Raw genomic sequence first — 23544 nt, 5'->3', positions numbered from 1 at the left:
TTTTAAGCAATGGAAGGTACTTACACATAATCAAAAGATAGTACTTGAAAGAATACAAATTCTAGAGCAAGTAGTTCTCAATCCTGGCAGTATATCAGAATTCCAGCTCAACTGCAAATTTACTAAACCCAAATTGCCTGAGAAGCAGCCTGGGTAGGTATCCGTCTTTGTTTTATTGTTGTTGATATGGCACAGGAACATCTGAGGCACAGTGAAAATTAAGACATCTTCTTTCAAGTCTGTTCATATGCCAGCTCCACTAGTACTTGCTGTGACCAGAGGAGAATTATTACACTTCTCCACTTTGTCTATAAAATGCAGATGCTAATCAAGTCTAGCTTGCAGAGATGTGGTGAGAATTAAACCTATTAAGAGTGTACTCCCCAAACGGTACCCATCCATTATCATTATTTAACTAGTATATTCACTACTTTAACAAGAAATAAAGAGACCTTATTTTGGAGATACCATAATGTAAGAAAATAATATTAGATCACAGCATGTCACAGATGTAAATATTCATATTCTTTTCTATTTTTTTCTAATGATTATGGCTTCTTGCATATGTGGTTCTTCCTAATATTGTTATTACCGAGAGTAATACACCATCGTAACTCCTGAATAAGAGCTGCAGAAGACAAGGCTAAAACAGGCTGAGAGGAAAGTCTTTGAACACAAATCTTTGAATTTAGACATGATCCTTTAAGTAAGCAACAGGGAGAAAAGAAATATTTAAGGAAAATATACAATATGATGAAACTAGCATTTACTGATGAATAATCAGGAAGATATATGTGGAAGAGATAAGCAGAAACAAAGATCAAAACCAGTTAAATAAACCTTTTAGAATACTGGACCATCAAATTCAAAATAAATATTCATTCAATTGCTTAAGTGGTGTTTTGTTTTTGTTTTTGTTTTTTTGAAAGGGAGGAAGAAACCAGGAATTAGGAAACCTTTAAGTATATCAACACCATCATAGTAGTTAAGATTTATTAAATAAATAATATGTGTCAAGTATCATACACGTATTAGCTTACAAGAATACCTCCTTCCACAGGCTCTGTTATTTGCAAAAAAGAAAACTGAGATACAACCAAGCTAAATAACTTGACCAAGGCCACTCAGCTAGTTAGAAAAGAAGGTGGAATTTGAACCCAGGCAGTCTAACTCCAGTATACACATACATACATGCATACAAGCATTTAAATATAAATCACCAAGCCTTACTGCACCAAAAAGGAGCCAATTTTCACATGTTGAAAGAGGACTTTAGGGATCCCTGGGTGGCGCAGCGGTTTGGCGCCTGCCTTTGGCCCAGGGAGCGATCCTGGAGACCCGGGATCGAATCCCACATCGGGCTCCCGGTGCATGGAGCCTGCTTCTCGCTCTGCTTCTCTCTCTCTCTCTCTCTCTGTGACTATCATGAATAAACAAAAAAAAAAAAAAAAAAAAAAAACGAAAGAGGACTTTATCTCCATTTGACCCTAATCTGTACTTTCTAACTAGTTAAGTTCTTCTCTCCAGTTTATCTTTTAACTCAGGCAGAGAACCCTATGGCAAAGCATCCTGTGATGGACCAACTACCCTTCAAGCAATTGGGACTGCCCCAAAATCAGCAAGACCTCACATAATTGACTCCAAGACAATGATCAACCTGACCTTTACTGCCCACCTGCATGGACCCACTGATCTTTGTCCCACATTTTCCTTATATAAACAGAGAACTACTTTTAGCACATTAAAGACAGTCTTTGAGACGTTAGTTGGCTGTCTTTCAGGTGTTGGCCTCACTGAAATAAATTTCGTTCTTGTTCTACCACCATCAGTAGCTCTGCTTAGATACTGTCAGTAGTACTTTTGGGACTCCCAGAGCCAGGTGCTCTTGCAACTATGGGCCCTGGTTATAATGTAAATGTCACTCCCCTACTTGCTTTAAGTCATATTAAAACCAGAGAATGAACTTACAGAAGGATATTTATAATATTTTCCATCTGAGCACAAAATAAACTCAGACTAGTCTAAAACTCTAAAACTATGCCAAATGCAACTTTTAGTAGCAAGTAAACATTATAGAACCAACTGGGCATGAGCAATACACCAATCAAAAAATTTTTTTCCAGACTCATTTTTCATTTTAGTTCATGGTGATAAATACCTGTTAATTTTAATGAAGCACTATAACCAAGCAGATAAGCAAAAAGTGGAGTTCTATATTCTAATTATAGTTGAAATTTTGAGATTGCCTCCTTACAAATATTTTTAAGCCACCCTACACTCCAAAAGCCCACAGAATCAGAGACTGTATTAGAATAAAGGATGAAAATCACATGATCATTTTAACGGACACAGGAAAAAAGCCTTTGAAAAAAATCCAACCCCTTCCATGATAAAATACTCAAGGAAAAGGAACTTCTTCAACCTGACAAAGAGCATGTATGAAAAACCTACAGTGCACAACATACTTAAGGCTGAAAGACTGAAATGTGTATCTTCCTGTTAAGCTCAGGCAAAATACAGGATGTCCATTCTCACCATTTCTATTCAACATATGCAGGATGTTCTTGCAGGGGAAACCAGGCAAGAAAAAGAAATACAAAGTGTCCAGACTTAAAAGGAAGAAATAAGGTAAAACCATTCTATTCATAGAAGACATGATCTTGTATAGGAAAATCCTAAGGAACCCACTAAAAAACACTGATTTGAAAAAATAAAGGAGTTTAGCAAGATTGTACAACACAAGATCAATATGCAAAAATCAACTGTACTTCTATACACTGGCAACAAACAATCTGCGAAGTAAAATTAAGAAAACAGCTCCATTTACAATATCACAAGGAACAAAATACTTAGGAACAAATTTATGCAATGAAATGCAAGACTTGTACACTGAAAACTACAAAGCATTGTTGAAGCAAGATCTAAGTAGGTGGAAAGACATCCCATATTCATGGAACAGAAAATTTAATAGTGTAAAGATGGTAATATTCATCAAACTTACCTACAAAATTAACACAGTAACTGTCAGAATCCTAGCTGTTTGTAGGAATTGAGAAGCTGAGCCTAAAATGAGCTTAAAAGTAACATGGAGATGCAAGGGACTGAGAAGAGCCAAAACAATCTTTACAAAGAAGAACAAAGTTGGAAGACATATTTCCCTAATTCCAAAAGTTTATACACTATTACAATAATCAAGACAATGTGATATTAGCATAATTACTATATAGCTAGATCAACAGAATGAGTTGAGAATCCAGAAATAAACATTTATGATCAACTGACTTTGGATGTCAAGGATGTCAAGACAATTCAATAGAGAAAGAACAGTCTTTTCAACATATGTCTTGGGATAACTGGATAATATCTACATGAAAAATAATTAATTTGGACCCCTATGTCATACTATATTAAAAAAAACTAGCTCAAAATAAAGATCTAAATTCAAGAGCTAACACTATAAAACTCTTAAATTAAATGTACATTTTTGTGACCTCAGATAAGGTTGTGACTTCTTGGATGTAACACCAAAAGCATAAGCCACAAAAGAAAAAATAGATAAATCGGACTTCATTAACATTAAAAAGCATTTTTGTACTTCAAAAGACATCATCAAGAAAGTGAAAGAACAGTCCACAGAACAGGAGAAAATATCTGTAAATCATGTATCTAACAAGGATTTAATATCCGGGATATAAAAAGGACTTTTACAACCAAATTAAAAAAATAATCTGAAAAATAAATAAATAATCTGATTTAAAAATGGAGAAAGGATATGAATAGATATTTCTCAAAAGAAATATACAAATACCCAAAACACATGAAAAGATGCTCAACATTAGGAAAATGCAAATCAAAGCCACAATGAAATACTTCACCTTCCTCTAGTATGATTATAAAACACAATACAAGAGTTTATAAGGATATGGAGAAATGAAAACCCTCAATTAGTTGGCAGGACTGTAAAGTGGTACAACCATTTTGGAAAGTAATTTGCAATTCCTCTAGGTTAAATGCAGAGTTACCATATGACTCAGCAATTCCACTCCCAGGAATATAAACAAGAGAAATGAAAATATACATACATGTAAAATTTCTACACAAATGTTCACAGTATTATTCCTAATAGCCAAAAAAGAGGAAAATCTCAATTTCCAGCAACTGATAACTGGATAAATAATATACAGTGTCTTTATACAATGAAATATTCAACCATAAAAAAGAAAAGAACCACTATATACATTCTATATTATGGATAAACCTTAAGGACATTATGCTGAATAAAAGAAGACAATCATAAAAGACTATATATGATTGCATTTATATATGAAATATCCATAATAAATGAATCCATAGAAATAGAAAGTAAGTGATTATGAAGGACTGGGTAGAGAGTATAAGGCAGAACAACCGTTAAATAAGTATGGGGTTTCTTACTGGGATAAAGAAAATATTCTGAAGTTAAGAAATGCTGATGATTGCATAACTCAGCAGATACAGTGAAAAGCCCTGAACTGTATATTTAAAAGGGTAAATTTTACGGTATTTAAAGTATCTTAATAAAGCTGTAATAAAAAAATTGGCGTCTGTGAATGATAAATGATAATACACATAGGCAAAAACAAAGGACTGAATTTAAGGACAAAAATGGCTGCAATTACTAATGAAACAAGTTAAAACATTATATATTAAATATACTTTTAAAAATCCCTTTTATCTAGGATTTAAAATATCTGCCACAAGCAATGAATGAATTTAACTATTTAGCAACCTAACTGAAATGCAGCATAGTAAGAGAAAAAAAAAATCACACTATAGTTGAACATTTTTGTAATTAAGCTCCTTATTTCCTTTTGTCTTGCACTTAATGTTTAAATATTTTTATTTCATTCAAGATTTAGACACAGGTATCTAACGGATGAGAAACAATAGAGAGGACCGTTTATAAGCTTTTAAAATTCCATGAATCTGTAAGTTCAGTCTATTCATTTTCCCTTTCAATCATTTGTTAGGCTGGTATTACAATCACAGCAATAGTTTCTCTGTTTATTCTGCCTTTTTCTACTATACTGTCAGTAAAGAAAAAAATAGTTAAAGAAGCAGGAAACGGGACCCCAGCCAAGTGGTAAGTTCTGAGTACAGCTCCTAAGCAAGTTTTCATGCATGTATATTGGCAACCTCTACTTTTTTGAAGAATGAGATAATATCAAGACTGCTATATATTTAATAAATTATTAAGATTTTTTAAAGATTATATATCTTCTCAGGGAATCTGTTCATCAATTCCTGTCAATGAAAAAAAAGGCAAGAAAGTACTGGCATTATTCCAACCCCTACAGAAGTGACACATTCAATTTTCCAAACTAGAAATGGAAGACCGGAATACATATAAAATGCAAAGCAACTGGAGAACTTTGATATCCTGTGCAGTTTCTGAAAATACACTTATATTCTACAAAGTTTAAAGATGAGGATACAGATAACTGAACTTTCCATGAACTCATAAGTGACTAATAAATTAGCCTACAGTGTAATACAATTAATTATATAATATTGTGTGAAAGTAATTTTCATTGAACATATATTCTGCTAACAAATCAAGAACAACTTTGATGGGTAAACTATTCCTTCCTGATTTAAATTATCCACCAAAACCCCTGATGATTTCCACTAACTTCTGTTACCATTTCTTTTACTGCATTCTTACACTATTAGCAAACAGAATAATTCACATCTCTACTAAGCCTTCAAGGTACTGCTACTCTCAACTGGCTTAATTTAATACTCTGAATGAAAGCTCAGCAAATGATTTTTATTTTTAATGACTTAAGTCCTGAAGAAACTTAACCATAAAATGATTATTTTCAATAGTAAAGTTAAAATCTAAACACCACCATAATGTGGTCAAAGAATATTGATGAAAGCATTCTAAAAATGAAGAGGAGGAGCTTTAGCATCAGACTAACTCTCCCATTCGATGTAAACATAAACTACAACCACTGAGCAGCTGAGAGACTTCATTTTTTATTCCACATTGTAATGAGAAATAAGTGAGAGTCAACAAATAAAAAGAAGTAGTACATCATACTTTATCCTACTCAAAAAATGGAAATAGGTCAAATGATCTGTGATAAATAAGACAACCTACGTGTGCTGCAGCTTTCTCATCTGCAAATGCTTCACCTGCCTCTTCCACCTAATCAGTATGACAACCACATACCTGCAAGACCAGACTTTATCAACTTCGTACTGAGATTACATGGTCCTTTTTTTATTGCTAGTCCTCATGTCTAGTGATACAATGCTAGGACAAGGAAAGACAGTAATTCAATCCTGTGACTCCAGTGCATTCCCATCTTCATAAATATTTCCTACCAGTTTCACAGCTCTGTCTCCAAAGGCAATGGTCTAGCAGAGTGTCAGCTTACACACACTTTACTGAACATGTTTCCACCTAACATCTGCCTCACTAAGAATACTGCTACCCTGTCTGTCAAACATTTAACCAGTATTTTTCTCAATTCTGGCTCTACATCATAAGCATCCACAGAGATTTCACATACAATAATTACATATATTAAGCCCCATGCCAGACTCACTCACTCAGAGTATCTACCGAAGAAATCCAAGTATATGTTTGGACATTGTTTGTATGTTCTTTTTTTTTCCGCTCTATAAAATATTCTAATGTATAGCTATGGTTGAAAAAAAACCTGGAAAACCCGGTGAGTATAATTAAGCATTATCTTCCACAAAATTAAATTTATATATATGAATGACTTATTAATTTCTCAGACTGCCTTTCTTCAAAAGGAATAATCATGAATCTCCTCAATATTTGATCATAGGTATATTTTCCAAATTTCTAATGATCTGCTACTTCTAACTGAACTTCTAATCAACTTGATAGAAACACGACCAAAGGAAGAATTTAGTAAATCTTTACCAAAGTTTACCACGGTGAAGAACATTTCATTTTGTATTTTATGACTATTAATGTATTTGTAGTACAAAGCCTTTGTCAAATACCAATTTTTCACATTTCTATAGTAGAATAACCCTATTCTATAGTTTCACCTGTTTGATGTTTTTTTGAAGATTATGTATTTTTTCACCTATAAAAATACAGACTTTTGGTTTCTGGTCCAGCACATAAGAAATTTAAAATCTGCCATTCCATCCTAGCAACAAGGACAAAGCTGAACAAACTAAAAGTTGTCAGCTCTTCTTAGATCCATAAGACAAATGAGGTCACAGGGCAAATCACTATCCCCAAAACTGCAAAGACAGGCCAATACCATGAATCACAACTTACCAAAACAAACCAGCAGACACCACCATGGGAATCAGTGCTAGGGTAGGAAAATCTAAAGTGTAATGGATGAATTGCTAGGGGCTTAAAGCAGACAAATCTGAGAGTCAGAACTCCAGGGGGACCCAATCATGAAGGGAGAGAGGGGAATCCTTACACTTTAGTGAGTTTTACCTCCAAGAGCTCCACCAGGTTCCCACAGCAGATATCTGAGAAAAATCCCCTCCTGCTTCCAGTAACGAGTGGGGGGAAGCAACCATTTTTAAATACACTGGAGCATTCTGTTCTTAACAAGATCTTCCTCAGGGGAAACTAATGGGAGCCTAGACAGCTGGGGGCTTATCAGAGCTAAACTGACCTGGCAAAAGGGAAATACCCAACTCCAACCCACTCTAGCTATCCTAATTCACCTGGGGGAGGGGGGCAAGGGGTAACTAAGAATCACTGTGAAGTTCACAGTTCAGAAACATAGGCTCACTAACAAACTAAGACCTAATCACAGTACAATAGAATGCTTCCCTTCCTCTCACACCTTACCACCAAAAACGAATCTAGATACAAACCTTGCAGTGTTCACAAAAATTAACTCAAAATGGATCATAGACCTAAATGTGAAATGCAAAACTATAAAACCCCTAGAAGATAACATAGAAGAAAACTTAGATGACCCTAGGTATAACAATGATTTTTTAGGTACCACACTAAAAGCACAAAAAAATAACTGATAAACTGGACTTCTTTAAAATTAAAATCTTGTGCTCTATAAGGTCAAGAGAATGAGAACACAGGCAATCAACTTGGAGAAAATACTGTAAAAGACACACCTGATAGAAAACTGTAATCCAAAATACACAAAGAACTCTTAAAATTCAACAATAAAAAAATGAACAATCCAATTAAAAAATGGGCCAAAGACATTAATAGACACCTCACCAAAGACATACAGATAGTAAACAAGGATATGAAAAGATGCTCCATATATCACCAGAGAAATGCAAACTAAAACAAGGAAACAGCTACAAACTTATCAAAATAGCCAACACCTAGATATGACATCAGAAGCTGATAAAAATGCAGATCAACAGAACTCAAGTTCATTAGTGGTGAGAATGTAAAATGGTACAGCTACTTTGGATGACAGTTTAGTAGTTTCCTATAAAACTGAAAACACGCTTATCATACATACAATCTAGTAATCACACTTGTTGGTATTTACCCAAAGGAGCTGAAAGATTATATTAACACACAAAAACCTACACAGGGATATTTATAGCTGCTTTATTCATAATTGCCCAAACTTGGAAGGAACCAATTTACCCTTCAGCAGGTGAATGAATAACTAAACTGTAGTAATCCAGATGTAAAAATCCAGATGTAAAGATGGACTTTGGATGATTATGTATCTGTGTAAGTTCATCAATTTTAAAAAATGTCCCACTCTGGTGGGGGATGTTGATAATGGCAGGGTTATGCTGAGAGCAGACAGGAAAATGTGGGTCTGCTGAATCCAAACACTGCTCAAAAAATAGTCTATTTAAAAAATTAATACATTAATAAATGAAGTTAGCCACATGCTTATAAGGGTAGACATACTTAATTTTACTGCTGACTCACAATTTTAACACTGCTAGTCTGCTCTTTAAGTAAAAATGATAATGTGTACTGCAAAAAAAAAATTAATGAGATACTAAAAATAACTCTGAAAAATGCATAGATCAACATTTAAAACTTCCTTAATGGAACATAACTGCAACATTTTATAATATATGTCCAGTGGTATTTGAAAAATTATGTCAGTTAACTGCTTTCATGTGAATGAAAGGAATATCAAAACAAAAAAGTAACCACAGCATCTAGACTTATAGTATTCACGGGTTAAAACAGGCCTCTAGTTACCTCTTCCACTATTATTTTGAATAAGAATTTTTTATTATTGGTAAACAAATTAGAGATGTTGAAAATTTTTCATTCTTATTATTCCATTTTGGAGTGAGGATTGTCTCTAAAGGGGTCAAAATGAATTATATTTATTATCACAGGTAATTATTTAGAATAGCTTTTAATATATAAATATGCTTTGAAATGAAACACTTGCTCAGTTTATGAGACATACAGTCATAATAGTGGTCTGAGTTAGAGAAACAAGAAAGAATGTACATTCTGACATATCAGGTAAAAACAATCTTTTATCCCAGAATCCATTCTCAGATGCTTAATGGCTAAGTTCTTTTCTCAAGCATGGCAAAGAGAATTTTAAAAGAAAAATACAACCCATTATGAAAAATACAGTATAGAGACTGAATAGATGAAAAGTCTGCTCCAGCATTTTTTCTACTTTTCAAAAGACAAAAAGAAAAAAAATACACAAAAGGAAAGCAATTTAGCAGAAAGTACTGCAATAGCTGATGCCACTAGATTTATAGTCACCTCTGGCAGAGTACTGCTGTGAAAAAGCAGAGGTACTGCTATTATAAGAAAAGATTATGTAGTTTTGAGAAAGGGTAGGATTAATCACTCAATAGACAACCTCACCAAGAAAACTTCAAAAATTCTAGATAGCACTTACTGAAAGGAAAACATAAACAAAATTTAAACTAGGGATATACAAAATCCCTTATTTCAAAAAAAAAACTCATTATTTAAACAGTAGCGACCATGTTATTTCTAAGACTATATATTTTACAAATAACATGTGCTAAGCAAAACTTAATTTTCAAATGAGGAATTATAAAACCAAAAATATTAGCTCTTTTTTAGTTAAAATCTCTTTGTATTTTCCATTGTAAGGGAATCTAAGTTACTCTAGAACATTCATTCATTTATTCATTCATTCATTCATTCATTCACTCATAGTAGGCTCCACTCCCAATGTGGGGCTTGAACTCACAACCCTGAGATCAAGAGTCACATGCTCTACCAACTGAGAAAGCCAGGAGCCCCTCAACATTCATTTTTAAATCATAGCACCTGTAAAAAGCTATATAGCTCAGCATGCCATCATTTCATTTATTTGTCTAATGTAACAACTTCTAGAAGCTTAACTAACACCAGTTAGAGAAATGGAATAAAGTAGAAATTAGCCTTATTTACAGAATAAATGTTATCTATACTTATTGCTACTTGAAAACGATGTAGTGAACTATAAAAATTTTTCAAAAAGATATAATTTCAGTTTCCATTTAAAGTAGCACACAGTCTTCCCAAGGGACATGCAATATATCTAACTCTAAAGAAGAATTTGCTTCTAGGAACTTTATGAGGTTTTTTTTTTTTTCTTAAATACATCATTTTTCAGGTTTTCTTCCACAAATGAAAACTGTTATTTTTTTCATCAAAACTGGTAGACAACTACAAAATTGTAGTATTTTAGTAAGATGCTTACATTCACTTTTATCTTTAAAAGTTATCCATCGAAAAAAATTAAAAAATAAAATAAATAAATAAAAGCTATCCATTTAGGAGCACTTGGGTGGCTCAGTCAGTTAGAGGTGTCTGCCTTGGGCACAGATCACCATTTCAGGCATGACCTGGGATCTAGGCAGAGAGGTGCTTCTCCCTCTTCCTCTGCCCCTTCCCTCTGGCTTGTGTGTGCATGCTCTCACTCTCACAAATAAATAAATAAAATCTTTCAAAAAATAAAAAAATAAATCTAATTGTATCTACATCTCTATATTATTAATGAAAATATTTTTAAAAACTAGAGATGCAAACATTTTTAATTAAAATTAGATTAGTAAAGGTCTTAAACAAGCTGAATACTTCATTAATAGAACTGATGGCTGACCTGCTCCCAACAGATGCCTAGTTAAGCATCTTCATTATCATATTAATCCTTAAATTAAAAAAAAAAAAAAAGCCTCTTCCACAGGACCAAAAAATACTTACAAAAGTAATTTAACCTAGCTTGTAGAAGTACACATCATTAAGAATTACTAATTTTTTCTTAAATCACTTTCTATTTATAACTAAAAGGTTAAATTTAAACTGATTAAGTTTCACAAATTATACCTGCATTAACTATAAAAAAATGCCTGTAGTAGTTGCTTACTGAGCATTCCCCGCCACTACTGATTTAAAAGCAAAGCAGCCTCGTGACTTAAAACAAGGATTACAAAAACATTAGCTTGTGCACCAAATCACCCCACTACCTATTTTTATAAATAAAATGTTATTAAAACACATCTATACTGCTTCCTCCACATATTATCTATGGTTGCTTTTGTGCTACATTGGCAGTAGTTGTCAGAAACAAAAAGCTAGTATATTAACTATCCAGCCATTTACAGAAGTTTGCTGACTCCGGCAGCCGGGGTGGCTCAGCAGTTTAGCGCCACCTTCAGCCCAGGGCGTGATCCTGGAGACCGGGATCAAGTCCCGGGTCAGCTCCCTGCACAGAGCCTGCTTCTCCCTCTGCCTGTGTCTCTGCCTCTCCCTCTCTCTCTCTGTGTGTCTCTCATGAATGAATACATAAAATCTTTAAAAAAAAAAAAAAAAAAAGTTTGCTGACTCTTGAAGAATTTAGATCTTTAGTATTTTAAATGTATCTGAATGTACACACATATCTATCTTCTATAGGATATTTAGTAGAGAATCTATTGATCATTGAAGAATCTGTGTTCCTGAGGCACTTGGGTGGTTCAGTGTGTTGAGCGGCTGACTCTTGGTTTCAACTCTGGTGGTGATCTCAAGGTCCTGAGGTCAAGCCCTGTATGGGGCTCTGCACTCAGCAGGAAGTCTGCTTCAGGATTCTCTTTCCCTCTGTCCCTCCCCTTTCCCTCCTCTAGAATAAATAAATCTTTTCTTAAAAGATTCTGTGTTCCTTCTGTTGTGATTTTAGAATTGTATGCCAACTACTTTCCAGTTTCTGGACTTTTTTTTTTTTTTTAAGATTTCATTAATTTGAGAGAGAGCACAAACAGGGGGAACAGCAGAGAGAGAGAGAAGTAAATTCCCCACTGAGCAGGGAGCCCCATGAAGGGGTCAATCCCAGGACCTTGGGGTCATGACCTGAACCAAAGGCAGATGCTTAACCAACTGAGCCACTCAAGCACCCCTAGTTTCTGGACTCTTGATAAAACAGTTACTGGTTAATTCTGTTTTGCATTGCTTTAAACTCCACTGCATCTTCTCGTATGCAGTAATGTTTCTGACAGTTGTTTTAAGAGAAAATACTACTCAATATTTTAGCTATAATTTCAAAAAGGTCTAATTTTAGCCAGTTAAAATATCTACATATTACTTATAAAGAATGGTAATGTGGAAATTTAGATTTTAAATGCTGAATTAAGAAAAAGATGGCTACATGGGTGGAACTCGGAATGGAATTAAATCATATAATCACAAAGACAAAGGCACTGAGCTTTAAAGATAAGAATTGTTTTAATAGGGAAAATAATATTCTAGTCTGAGGGAATCACGAAATACATGACCCTTTGTTGAACAGTGAGTATTTAAGAAGTAAACCATGTCAACAATTCTTTCCTCTACTTACCCTCCACAGCCAAAGAAAAAAGTTATCCAGTAAACAAAACCAGTATGCAAAAATTTCTTTAAAATGAAACACAAGAGAGTAAGAGATTAAAGCAACTGATATTACTAAATCCAAAAGTAACTACTAGGTATTTAAATTCTTTAAAAATGTTGTTATAACATTAATATATGGAAGTTGGTTATCTTTCTTCTTTATTGTTGCAAATAAAAATTAGAAATAGGTTCAATTAGGTTCAAATTAAAGTCTAAGACAATTATAAACATAACCATCTTTACAGGAAGAAGTCTGAGTAGTTAAATTAGAGGGGTACTGCTTCTTAGACTGATTTGAGTCATATGTGACTAAGAGAAGAGAGAAGCATCAAGCACCTTTTGGTAGTCCTTCATGGACTCCATTTATTTCATACAAATCAAGGCAACAAGCACCTTGTTGGTCAAACAAAAACATTTCATGATCTAAATCCCAAGATACTGAGTATCCCTTCTGACAAATATGCCAAATCATGGCAGAAAACTCTCATTTAAACATTACAAAACACAACTGACACTCATGATTAACTTTATTCTTGTAAATAATGTGTCACTTCCAATGCATGAAGTTAAAGCCAAACAAAAACAACCAAAGCTTACCTTTTATTTAGTGATGTGCACCCCTAAAGTCCAATCATTTACATGTACGTTACTAGCTACCACTGCTCCAAGTTACTAAACAATTACCAAATTTAGCACTCAAATTACATACCAGCAATTCAACAGTCTTTATATTAAGTCCTTTATATAAAAATAAAATCATGTGATTAGGAACTGTGAAAATTAGTAATGGGAAACCTCACTAGAGGAGTTAGGAGGTTTTGGCAGAGGAGTTCTCAGGCCCTAGTACTCGTAGTTAGTTGCAGAGCTAACAGGAAGAAATGGATGGGATCCTGCAGTGGATACCTCTCTATTATTCCAGCCAGAGGAAGAGACACTTTTCTCATTTCCTCACTGCCACTCCCCACCCCAGGCAATAGCCCCACCAATGAGAAGCCACTGCACTGAACTCCTGGTTTATTCCAACGTAGTTCTTAAATGCCTTCCCAACTTACCCCTCTTCTCCTTAAAAAAAGGGTTCCTATCCATTGTTCCCTGCACTTGTCTACAGGTTTTCAGCAGCAGCAGCAGCAACCTGGTTTGTTTCAGGTTGCAATCCTCTTTTATTTCTAATAAACCCATCTGTTATTGGTAAAAAATTGACAGTTTTACTTTTAAGATTAACAAAACTCAGTAGTAATTTTATGTAATTTCATTTTAATTTTTATATCCTTACTATTTACACCCAAGATAGGAAAAGTAAACTTTGTTAACAATATTTTTAAAATACCCAAGTTTCCTATGTCATAATGAGACCTTATCTGTTATACAATAAAAATGCAATAACCTAGTATCTTAAGTATTCAATGTGAGTTGTGTTTCAACAATGAAAAAAGAGTATGTTTTTCATATGCTTTTTCCGGCTCCCTTTTGTAAACAGAAGTTTACATTTGTACATCTATGGACTTGGATTTTGAATGCAATCAATAGATACAAAGTAAAGGGCTCCCCAAAGGGATGGAGTCTAATACTTTACTCTCTTTAACAAGTACTCAGAACAATTAATTAGAAGACCCCTCTAGACAGAAATGGTTCAGAGCATTCCCAAATTGTCCACAGAAAAAGAAATTCTAAGATCCTAGAACTGGAAGAACTCCAGATATCACACATCCCAATTTCCCCATTTTACAGGGAAGGAGACTGAAGCCCAGACATTTTAGCCAGTTTAACCAAAATTAGTCTGAAGACTAGAACACCAATCTAAAGTCAATCTTCGAAATCCTTTACCTTTACCCTTCAGGACGGCAAAGTCAGGTTATGATTTTCAAAGTAATGATACTAAAAAAAACAAATGGAAAACAAAGAATACCAAACAAATAAAAACCCATCTACTTAAGGCAGAAAGGCTTACTAAGCAGAATTGATTCTCTACTAATTTTCAATTCCATTCAGATTCTATCATACCTTGTTTCCCTCAAAAAGAAATTCACTGCAAAGTAACTGCTTCCAGCCAGGCATCGTTTCTGGTTGTTTCTAAGGTACAAGTGCCTATTCCTCCTGCTGCAGTAGTTCATGCTGAGAATCTCAACCTACTGCTGACACAGTACTCATGCTTCCTTTTATACAAAGTCCTCTTTAATAAAGAGTTAAGAGTTGAGAACTAAAAGTATTTCAAAGTCCTTGTTTCTCCTCTAGAGCTAGAATTCCAAATGACTAGGATTCTTCCACAGACAAAAAGGGTGGCAGCGGAGAAGAGGAGATACAAATTTGGCCTAATTCCAGATAAATTTCACTTTTAACTTTCATTTTTAAGTAATCTGAACAAAAATCAGATTTCTAATACTGTAATTGTTTTACAAAATAAAACTAATAAGCAGCAAGTCTAACATTCAAATGCTATCTTACAAGTGCAAAATCACTAAGCAATCATTTATCGCCTACTATGTGCATGAAAATTTCACATATATTATCCTATCACATCTCAATAGCAATTTTGAAACCTTGTGATTGAGAAGAACAGAGCCATTGAAAGACTCTTAAAAAAAAAACAGTATTTTTTCAAGATTTTTTAAAAAGACTACATTAGCTATAAAAATAAATGAAATTACAGACTTCTTAAACAGTGCCTGGTACCTAGTTGCCTCTCAACAACTATTTGTTGGAATAAAATAATGAAGGTCTTGAATATTAAAACTACAGAAAAACTCTCATAATATCATATATTGAATATTCACCAAAACAGTCTCTGCATGGCCTTCAAAGCATTACTGCATTTAATCCTGATGCCAATCTCATAACCTAGGTAGGATTATCCTATATAACTGATGAATAACTTGGGCTAAGTCCAGTGGAACACCTGGAACTGTGTGAGTCTAGGCTGCCATACTGACAGCAGGGGTAACCCTGGCATTTAGTAGGTAGAAGCCAGGGATATTAAAGAGCCTGCAATGTGCTGGACAAACCCACATAATTATCCAGCCCAAAATGCTACCACTACTGAGAGACACATGACCAAAAAATAAAATAGATAATTGCAATGATTCCTCACCACATAATATCCAGATAACTCATGTTAACATTCAAGGTTCTCCACCTACTGGCTCCTATTTCTGTCTCCAACTGAAATAGGATCACTATTCCAAACTGTCTCCTTAGTATTCCTCTTAACTATAATTTGCTTCTCTACTATTGCCCAAACTGTTTGCCTAGAATAATTTCCCCAATGCCTCTTCCCTGTTACTCTGTGTGATCTCTACCTACTAATGTGTAGAAATGTTATCAATCTGCAATCTTTACCTGCAATCTGACTCTGCAGAATGTCCAAAGTGTCCCAAATAATATTCTAAATTCAATTGTTTAACTACTTCTAGTCTTTAAGTTAGGGCTGGAAACTTTCTAAAGAATCACATTCTCCATTTCTTTTAAACACTCACCTAGAATGATATATAGCCACATGAAATTACAGAATTGTTTCTTGAAGAAATCACCTAATACACCATCTTCATTTTAAGAAGAAAAACAACAACAACAACACTGAAAAACATCTAATTTCTTAGTGGCAAGAAAAGAACCAGAATTTAGGCCATAGTTTTATTATAACATAACGTTAGCACTTAATAAGAACTCCAATATACAAAAATCATCCTATGAGCCTGCATTCAGCAACATTACACTGCAGTTTAAAAGACAATCCATGCTTTATCAGAGATTGCTATTTTACTGTATCTTCCGCAAGTCAAGAAGACATGAGGTTTTTAAATAATGTTGAAAATTATAACAAAAATTCATACATTTTTATAGAAAATTCAATAAATTTGAGATTTCATTTTTCTGCTTAGTCCTTGAAAAAGTCACACATAAAATGACTTCATTGTATTTAGACAAAAAACATTATAAAGATCAGAGTAGCCCATGGTTATAGTAATTCAAAATTATACTAGAAAACCAGGAGTCTAGATAAGGACAACAACAGCATTACTAAAAATGCCTTCATTCTTCAGTTAAAACCTTTTTCCATTTCTAGATATTGATATGAAAACAATTAGATTATTTTATCCCAATAATTTTCAACCCTGGATTAATCATAAAAATCAAGTTATTCTAATTTCTATATGACAAAAAGGAGAGAATTAAGATAAATCACATCACGGCTATACAGGACTCGGTATATAAACTTATGTTTTCCTGCTTCCTATCAGTAAGTACATTCCAACCTCACATTCTTTTCAGAAGCCAGGAAGATTGAACATAAAGCAAGTTAATAGTATCATTCACTTGCTACACATTAATGCAGGAAACATTAAAATTATCTTGCTTCATTTCTAGTTAGAGATTATTTAAAAAATCAGATTTTCACTAATTCTTGTCTGTAAACATTAAATATCAATGTAACTTTCTCCTCTAGTCTTTTTATACATCAAAGCAGATTAATTTAGTACAGTCCAACACTGAGGAGGACATTCTATTAGATTAGAAATGCAATGCAAATTCTAATAGCCCAATTCTACTTCTGAAAACATCTCCTATTTTCTGCTCCAAGTCAAAGGAAAGAAAACACTTTATCTATTAGTATATATCTGCTCCAAAGACACTTGTTAGGACAAATTTATTACAGGCTACAAGAGTCTAATATGTGAAGAAAATAAAGGACTGAAAGAAACCAATCAAAATTGCAAAAAATATTAAAGAGCAAGAGCAAAAGAATATACCTGTAATAAGTCTGCGTGTTAGGCCAATAGAGAGTTTTGAAATTAGGAACTATTAATTTTAGTTTAGCTTTAAAAACAAAGAATAGAGAAACATAGATCTTCAATCACTATGTGGAAATTAAATAAAAATGACTAAAGGTCTTTGTCATTTTCTATAAATCAAAGCCACAATAAATAAAGCTTAAGTAGCTTAGCTGCAACTTAAACCTAACAGAAGAAACGACTAGCTGGTATTACTGGTAGGCAAACCAATTTATCACTCTGGAATGTTCATATAAATCTCATTAAAAAGAAACACGTTTGGTAAATAGTTTTCCTGACTCCATTCTAAATATACTAATAGAGATGTTAAAATTAAAAAAAAATTAGAGTGTAACTGTAAAGTATAATTATAGGTTCACTTTCATTTAGTCCTTAGCTATTAAAATGTATAAGCAAGTCATGTATAAGTGAGGATTTTGGACATCTGACCCTTGATTTTATTTGACAATTAGAATCAAGCCTGTATTTTAATTTCTTTGTGTTAACTTGCTAATTACGCAGATGCATTAAGGCTAACAGTCTTGTCTAAGAAAAGATCTGGTTTTATAAAAGTGGACTCACTGGTGGTATTTACTTGTATTAAAAATGAAAGGGGCAGACTTGCTATTAAAAGAAAAAAGTTATATACTATTGGAAAATTGAGACTACACTGAGATAATAGTAAAACTTAAACCCATTTAAAAAAAAAAGTAAAATCTAAAAATAACTGATCTCTTTTTTCCTTTAATCCAGTGATGATATTTTTGGGAGGGAGGGAACAAAAAAAGTCTTTTAGTTCCAAAGAGTCCATCTAGTGACAACAATGAACTATTCTTGTCACTACATGATGTTTTGCTAAATACCTAGCACTCACAATGACAAAATTAAGTTTCTGTTCCAACTTCACAAGACTAAAATAGGAACTCTAAACTAGAAGGTAATGATCACTGGATTTAGGAATAAAAACAACTAAACACTTGCAGCCAAAAATATTCCTGTCTCAAATATCCAGATATTTGGGCAAGAGCCCTTTAGACATACTCTTAGAAATTCACAGCTTCAGATCTAGCCTGGTCACATTCTACCATTTCAACTGAACACGTGCACTACTGGCATCTACTATGAATATAGACATCACTCAATAATACATACAACCGCCCATCTGAAAACTTTTCTAAGTATTTTGAAAGATAACACACTAATCATAAATGAAACTTGAGGCATATTCTGATACCATATACAGTAGTTCTTTGAAATGAAGATTTTAAAAGATCATAAGGAAAATCAAGGCATATGTTTAACTAAAATGCAGTTTCCTCCTCTCTTCTCAGGACCCAGATAAATCGAAAATGTGGGGGGTAAAGCTCCCTCCTTCTCTTTATTTTTTTGAGAACAGTACTTCTATTGTGATTATCTCATGACTTTTTTTTCTTATTACAAACACATTACTTCAATATGTAGAAGCAAATCCTAAAGATGAACATAGCATCTGCTTTTAAAAATCTTATGTTTAATTTTAAGAATAAGGGTAATTTTAATTAAGTATGGTTAAATTTCATGACAAAAGCAAACAGTTTTATTTCAAATTAAATACTGTAAAAGTGAAAAGTATTCTCCACTGTTCAGACTAAAAAATTGATCTTGAAGAATGAGTAGGCACATGGAAAAACTATACTATGCCATGACAAAACTATTATAGTTCATGCATAGTCAAGAAAAATAATTCTCCGTATATTAATGCTTTGGAGTACAGCTAACTTATCAGTTTTTACATCAACATAACAAAAGGGAAAACATCAAGAGAATATACTTATCCATTTGCATTATGGTAACAAAATGCTCTAAAACTTCTAGAAATATCAACCCTTCCTATTTACTTAATTTTATGTAAATTAATTTACAGGGTTTGTCTTCAATTTTTTTTCTCAATGGGCAAGTCAGAAACAAATCAAATTCAACCTCTAATTCATCAGAATGATAGGTCATAAATTCACTATCTACCAATGCACAGTATTTTTAAAAAGCAATTAAGGTGTGTCCTATGCTGTTGCTTTTAAACATCATTTCAAACCATATTCCATTCAATACACTCCTAGCATTAGCAGATAGATGTCCCCTTAGAAACTTCTAGCCCCTTGCAAAGACTGTAGTTACTACAGCAAAACTTTAGAACTGGATGTGAATACATAGCTACATAGCTAGCTACCATAAACGGAGAGATGAGAAACATCCCAGCAATATATAGCCTGAATAGATGTATAATCAAGGGAAAAGCCAACACCACATGATTTCACAATACATATGTACCTGATCATACCATTTCTTTGGAATTAAAACAGGAAAAGCAACCAATCAGCAGTACAGAAGGACTGGAAAGAATACAGTAAAAGTGAAAAAAAAAATTAAATGAAAAGGATACAGCCTTAAAGCACCAGTCTGAGTTCCAACTGCCAGGATCTTCTGTACAGGATCAAAGGCCAGGGCTGACGGTTGATAGGGAAATCCATGGCGAACAGTCTAGGGATGGGCAAATGACATCACAGCAACCAAGGCAGCAAGTGGAATTTAAAAACAGAAAAGTCAATAAAGGCATTAGAACCTAGAACCAATTAAAAGCGATGCAGAACACATACACATGCACTTACCGCCTTAAAAAACAAAAAACAAACAAAAAACCCCCTACAAAATCTACATTAACAAAATTTATTTACATAGAACCTGAAACCAAAAAAAAATATGTGTGTATACATCTCTCCCAATGTTACACTTCAATTTCTGCCTTTCTACAATATTGATATTCTATAGGAAAAAAAAATTTACTTGTGTTGTACACTATCAAGTCTGAGACCAAAATACTGAAGTTTTCAGTAGTCAAAAATTCTGTAAATTAATGTAAAAAATTAATGTAAAAACGCAATCCATGCTTTATTTCAAGTGTGAGAACTTCATTACTTTATTCGGATGTCAAATGCCAGCTACTGCTAAAAAAAAAAAAAAAGCTGTTGTACTATTACTTTTGTCAAGGGTTCAGTAAAGCAATTATCTATCCAAAATTTTGCAATTTTAACAGGATGAAAGTAAGTACAACATATATTTTTGCATTTTGCTATTAAACCCTGAATTTTAGGGCAGTAAGGCAAAAACGTGTATTTAGACATTTCTAGAAACTGACATATGAACACATGGTACTTTATGGCAAGTATTAATATCAAGTCAAGTTTGTATTTCTTACTGAGCATCCAGTGAATTAATTCGCTGCATCATTCTTTCTGAATTACAAACCGCTATGGCAATGGTGCCATTAATAGGCAAAAAGAAAAAAGAGAAAGAAAAGAAAGAAAAGAAAAGAAAAGAAGAAAAGAAAAGAAAAGAAAAGAAAAGAAAGGAAAAGAAAGGAAAGGAAAAGAAAAAAGAAAAGAAAAGAAAAGAAAAGAAAAGAAAAGAAAAGAAAGGAAAGGAAAGGAAAGGAAAGGAAAGGAAAAGAAAAGAAAAAGAAAAAAAGAAAGAAATCACAGGACCTACTTTTTACCCAAACATAATGATAAAAGGACCCTGTGATTTCGTTTTTTAGGCTTCCTAGCACATTCTAAGGGAAAGGTTGATAAGCAAATATCCAGTGGAACAGGTTTGGCTTTTGGATGAACAATATTCACTAGACACTGTTTCCAAAGGAAACTTCGAAGTTGGTGAATTACATTAGAAATGCTTGGATATTAAGGCTATAAAGGTTATTAAGAATACTGGTTAAAGGTCGGCAAAATACGTTAGAAGCAACCTTGAAACGACTGCTGCATGTGAAAGGGGGAGAGAGGGGGGGGAAAAAAACCCAAAAGGAGTTAAGATGATGTCAATCTCCAAAATAACCCACTAGGCAAATGTTTGCTTGAGGAGGAGCGAGCGCTTCATTCGAGGTCTAATTGTCCCTGGCATTCGATCCCGAGCTGCCCCCCACCCCGACCCCAATTTTCGCGGGGCTGCGCGCTCCGCTCACCTTGCAGAGCTGGAAGTGCTCGGACTGGAGCGTCTCCTGGATCTCGGGCTCCCGGGTCCCCGCCGGGTGCTGCTGCTGCTGCTGCTGCTGCGAGGCCGAGGACGAGCCGGCGGTCAGGCCGTCCAGCACCTTCCTGATGTTGAATTTCCTCATGGTCTCGGCGGGGCTCCCCCGCGGCCCGCGAGGGGAGGCGAGCGGCGTCCCTCGGCGCGGGGAACCGAACCCGGGCCGAGGGCAGCGTCCTCCGAGGACGACGCGGAGGAGTGGGGCCGAGCGGGCGCGCGGGGGGAAGCGGGCAGCTGGGGAGAAGCGCTAGAGGATCCAAACAGGAAATGCCGCGACGACGAGCCCCGGCGGCGGACCCTCTGGGTCCAAGGCCGCCGCCGCCGCCGCCTCGCCCCGCGGCCCGGCGGCGCAGCAGTGGCGGCGGCGCGCGGAGCCCGCACTGCCCGGCCTCACCTGGCCGCGGGCTGACTCTGCGCCGCGCCGCCGCCCCGGCTCGCCCCCGCCGCCGCCGCCGCCGCGTCCATGGCCCGCGGCCCCGCCGCTGCGCGCCCGCCTCGGCCCCGCAGTCCCACGGCGCTTCCTCCCGCTCCCGCTCCCGCTCCCGCTCCTGCGCCGCCGCCGCCGCCTCCGCCGCCTCCTCCCGGGGGTCGCCGGCCCTCCGTCCGCGGCCGCCGCTCGGCCTCCGCGCCACTCAGCGCCGCTGCCCGCCCGGCATCGCACGCAGGGCGCCCGGGCTGGGTCGCCGCGCTCTCCGCCTCGCTCCTCCGCCGCCGGACCGGCGCCCTCGCTCCTTTAGAGCCCCCGCTGCCCTGCTCAGGCGCCGCCGCCGCCGCCGCCGCCGCCGCCCCGCCGCTCCCTCTCGCCTGACAGGGCGCCTCGGCGCACGACACCAACGCCCGCCCCGAGCAGCAGCGGCAGCCGCGGTTCCAGCGCCGGCCGCGGCGGTGGCGGTGGCGGTGGCGGCAGCTGGGCCTCCGCCGAGCGGAGCTGCTGAGCATGCGCACGCGCCCCGCAGCGCCCGCTCCCGCTCCCGCTCCCGCCCCCCTCCCCTCTCCCCTCTCCCCTCTCCCCGCGCGCCCCCTCCGCGGGAGTGGAGCTGGGGCTTAAATTACCCTCTGCGAAAATCCCAGACCCCGGGGTAAATTTCTCCCACCCCAACCTCCGGGCGGGGGGACGCGGCCGCTTCTCCTGCAGCTGAGAGCGTAAAAAAATGTTGACTAAAGAGCCGCAGGAAGCCTTGATTTTAAATACGGTCATTAAAGCGGGGGTTTGTGTTCTCACCCTTTAATGAGGCGCACGCTCCTGGCTGCATATCGCTCTACTGATGGGCTTTGTTTTGCATTGAGTTGGATTTGATTGGGGGGGGGGGGGGCAAAAAGCGGTTATGTCTGTGGTTAAAGGATGACAGACCTACGTACTAGAAAAGGAAAGGAGGTAAACCGGGGGGAGACGGGAGACGGGGAGGGGATTATTTCCTGAATCTGTTACTGTTGGGTCAGATTAAAGCGTGGCCATGGCAGGTAGCTGCTGGGAGGGGAGCCGTTCCAAGGCTGCGAGCGTGTCTGCCCGGGCCAGGGACACCCCGCCTCCGGACTCAGTCCGCCGGCTAGGGTGGGTGGGGATGGAGGCGGCCGCAAAGGTGGAAGTAAACCCCGCACTGCCCCTCTGCTTCTGAACCTACAATCCGCCTCGTAACGCTGATGGTCCGCTAAGTAATCCCCAGCCGCTTCTCCACTCCTGCGAGGGGGGAAGACGGGGGCAGGATGAAGGGTTTGCTCAGACTTCTCCGCTTCTTTACTGGCACAGCCTCGCGTGGAGGTCTAGAGACCAACGTCTGGCTCAAGTTTGCAAAGGTAGAGAGATTCCTGCTATAGGGGCACCCTCCCCTATAGAGCGTGTTCAAGAAAGAAAGGTGGACGGGGAAGCAAGAAGCATTCGATGGGAAAGGA

At 36.7% G+C, this 23544-nt stretch overlaps 1 protein-coding gene across 3 annotated transcripts in view; it reads right to left on the bottom strand.

Moving 5' to 3' along the window:
• The window catches only part of STXBP5 (syntaxin binding protein 5), a 167975-nt gene extending 146106 nt beyond the window's left edge, over nucleotides 1-21869 (bottom strand). For 2 of the 3 annotated variants that reach the window (XM_038526294.1, XM_038526295.1), the window contains exons 1-2: nucleotides 21590-21869; nucleotides 20018-20115 (exon numbers count right to left, since the gene is read on the bottom strand). In XM_038526294.1, the coding sequence (XP_038382222.1) occupies nucleotides 20018-20115; nucleotides 21590-21742 (251 nt within the window). In that variant the 5' untranslated portion in view covers nucleotides 21743-21869. The remainder of the gene's footprint in view (nucleotides 1-20017; nucleotides 20116-21589) is intronic. The other variant, XM_038526296.1, reaches the window with a different exon arrangement.
• Nucleotides 21870-23544: the final 1675 nt, after the last annotated feature.

The sequence above is a fragment of the Canis lupus genome, chromosome 1, assembly GCF_011100685.1.
Source record: "Canis lupus familiaris isolate Mischka breed German Shepherd chromosome 1, alternate assembly UU_Cfam_GSD_1.0, whole genome shotgun sequence".
Classification (NCBI taxonomy): domain Eukaryota; kingdom Metazoa; phylum Chordata; class Mammalia; order Carnivora; family Canidae; genus Canis; species Canis lupus.
The sequence above is the reverse complement of the archived record's forward strand: the minus strand, read 5'-3'. Positions and strand labels throughout refer to the sequence as shown.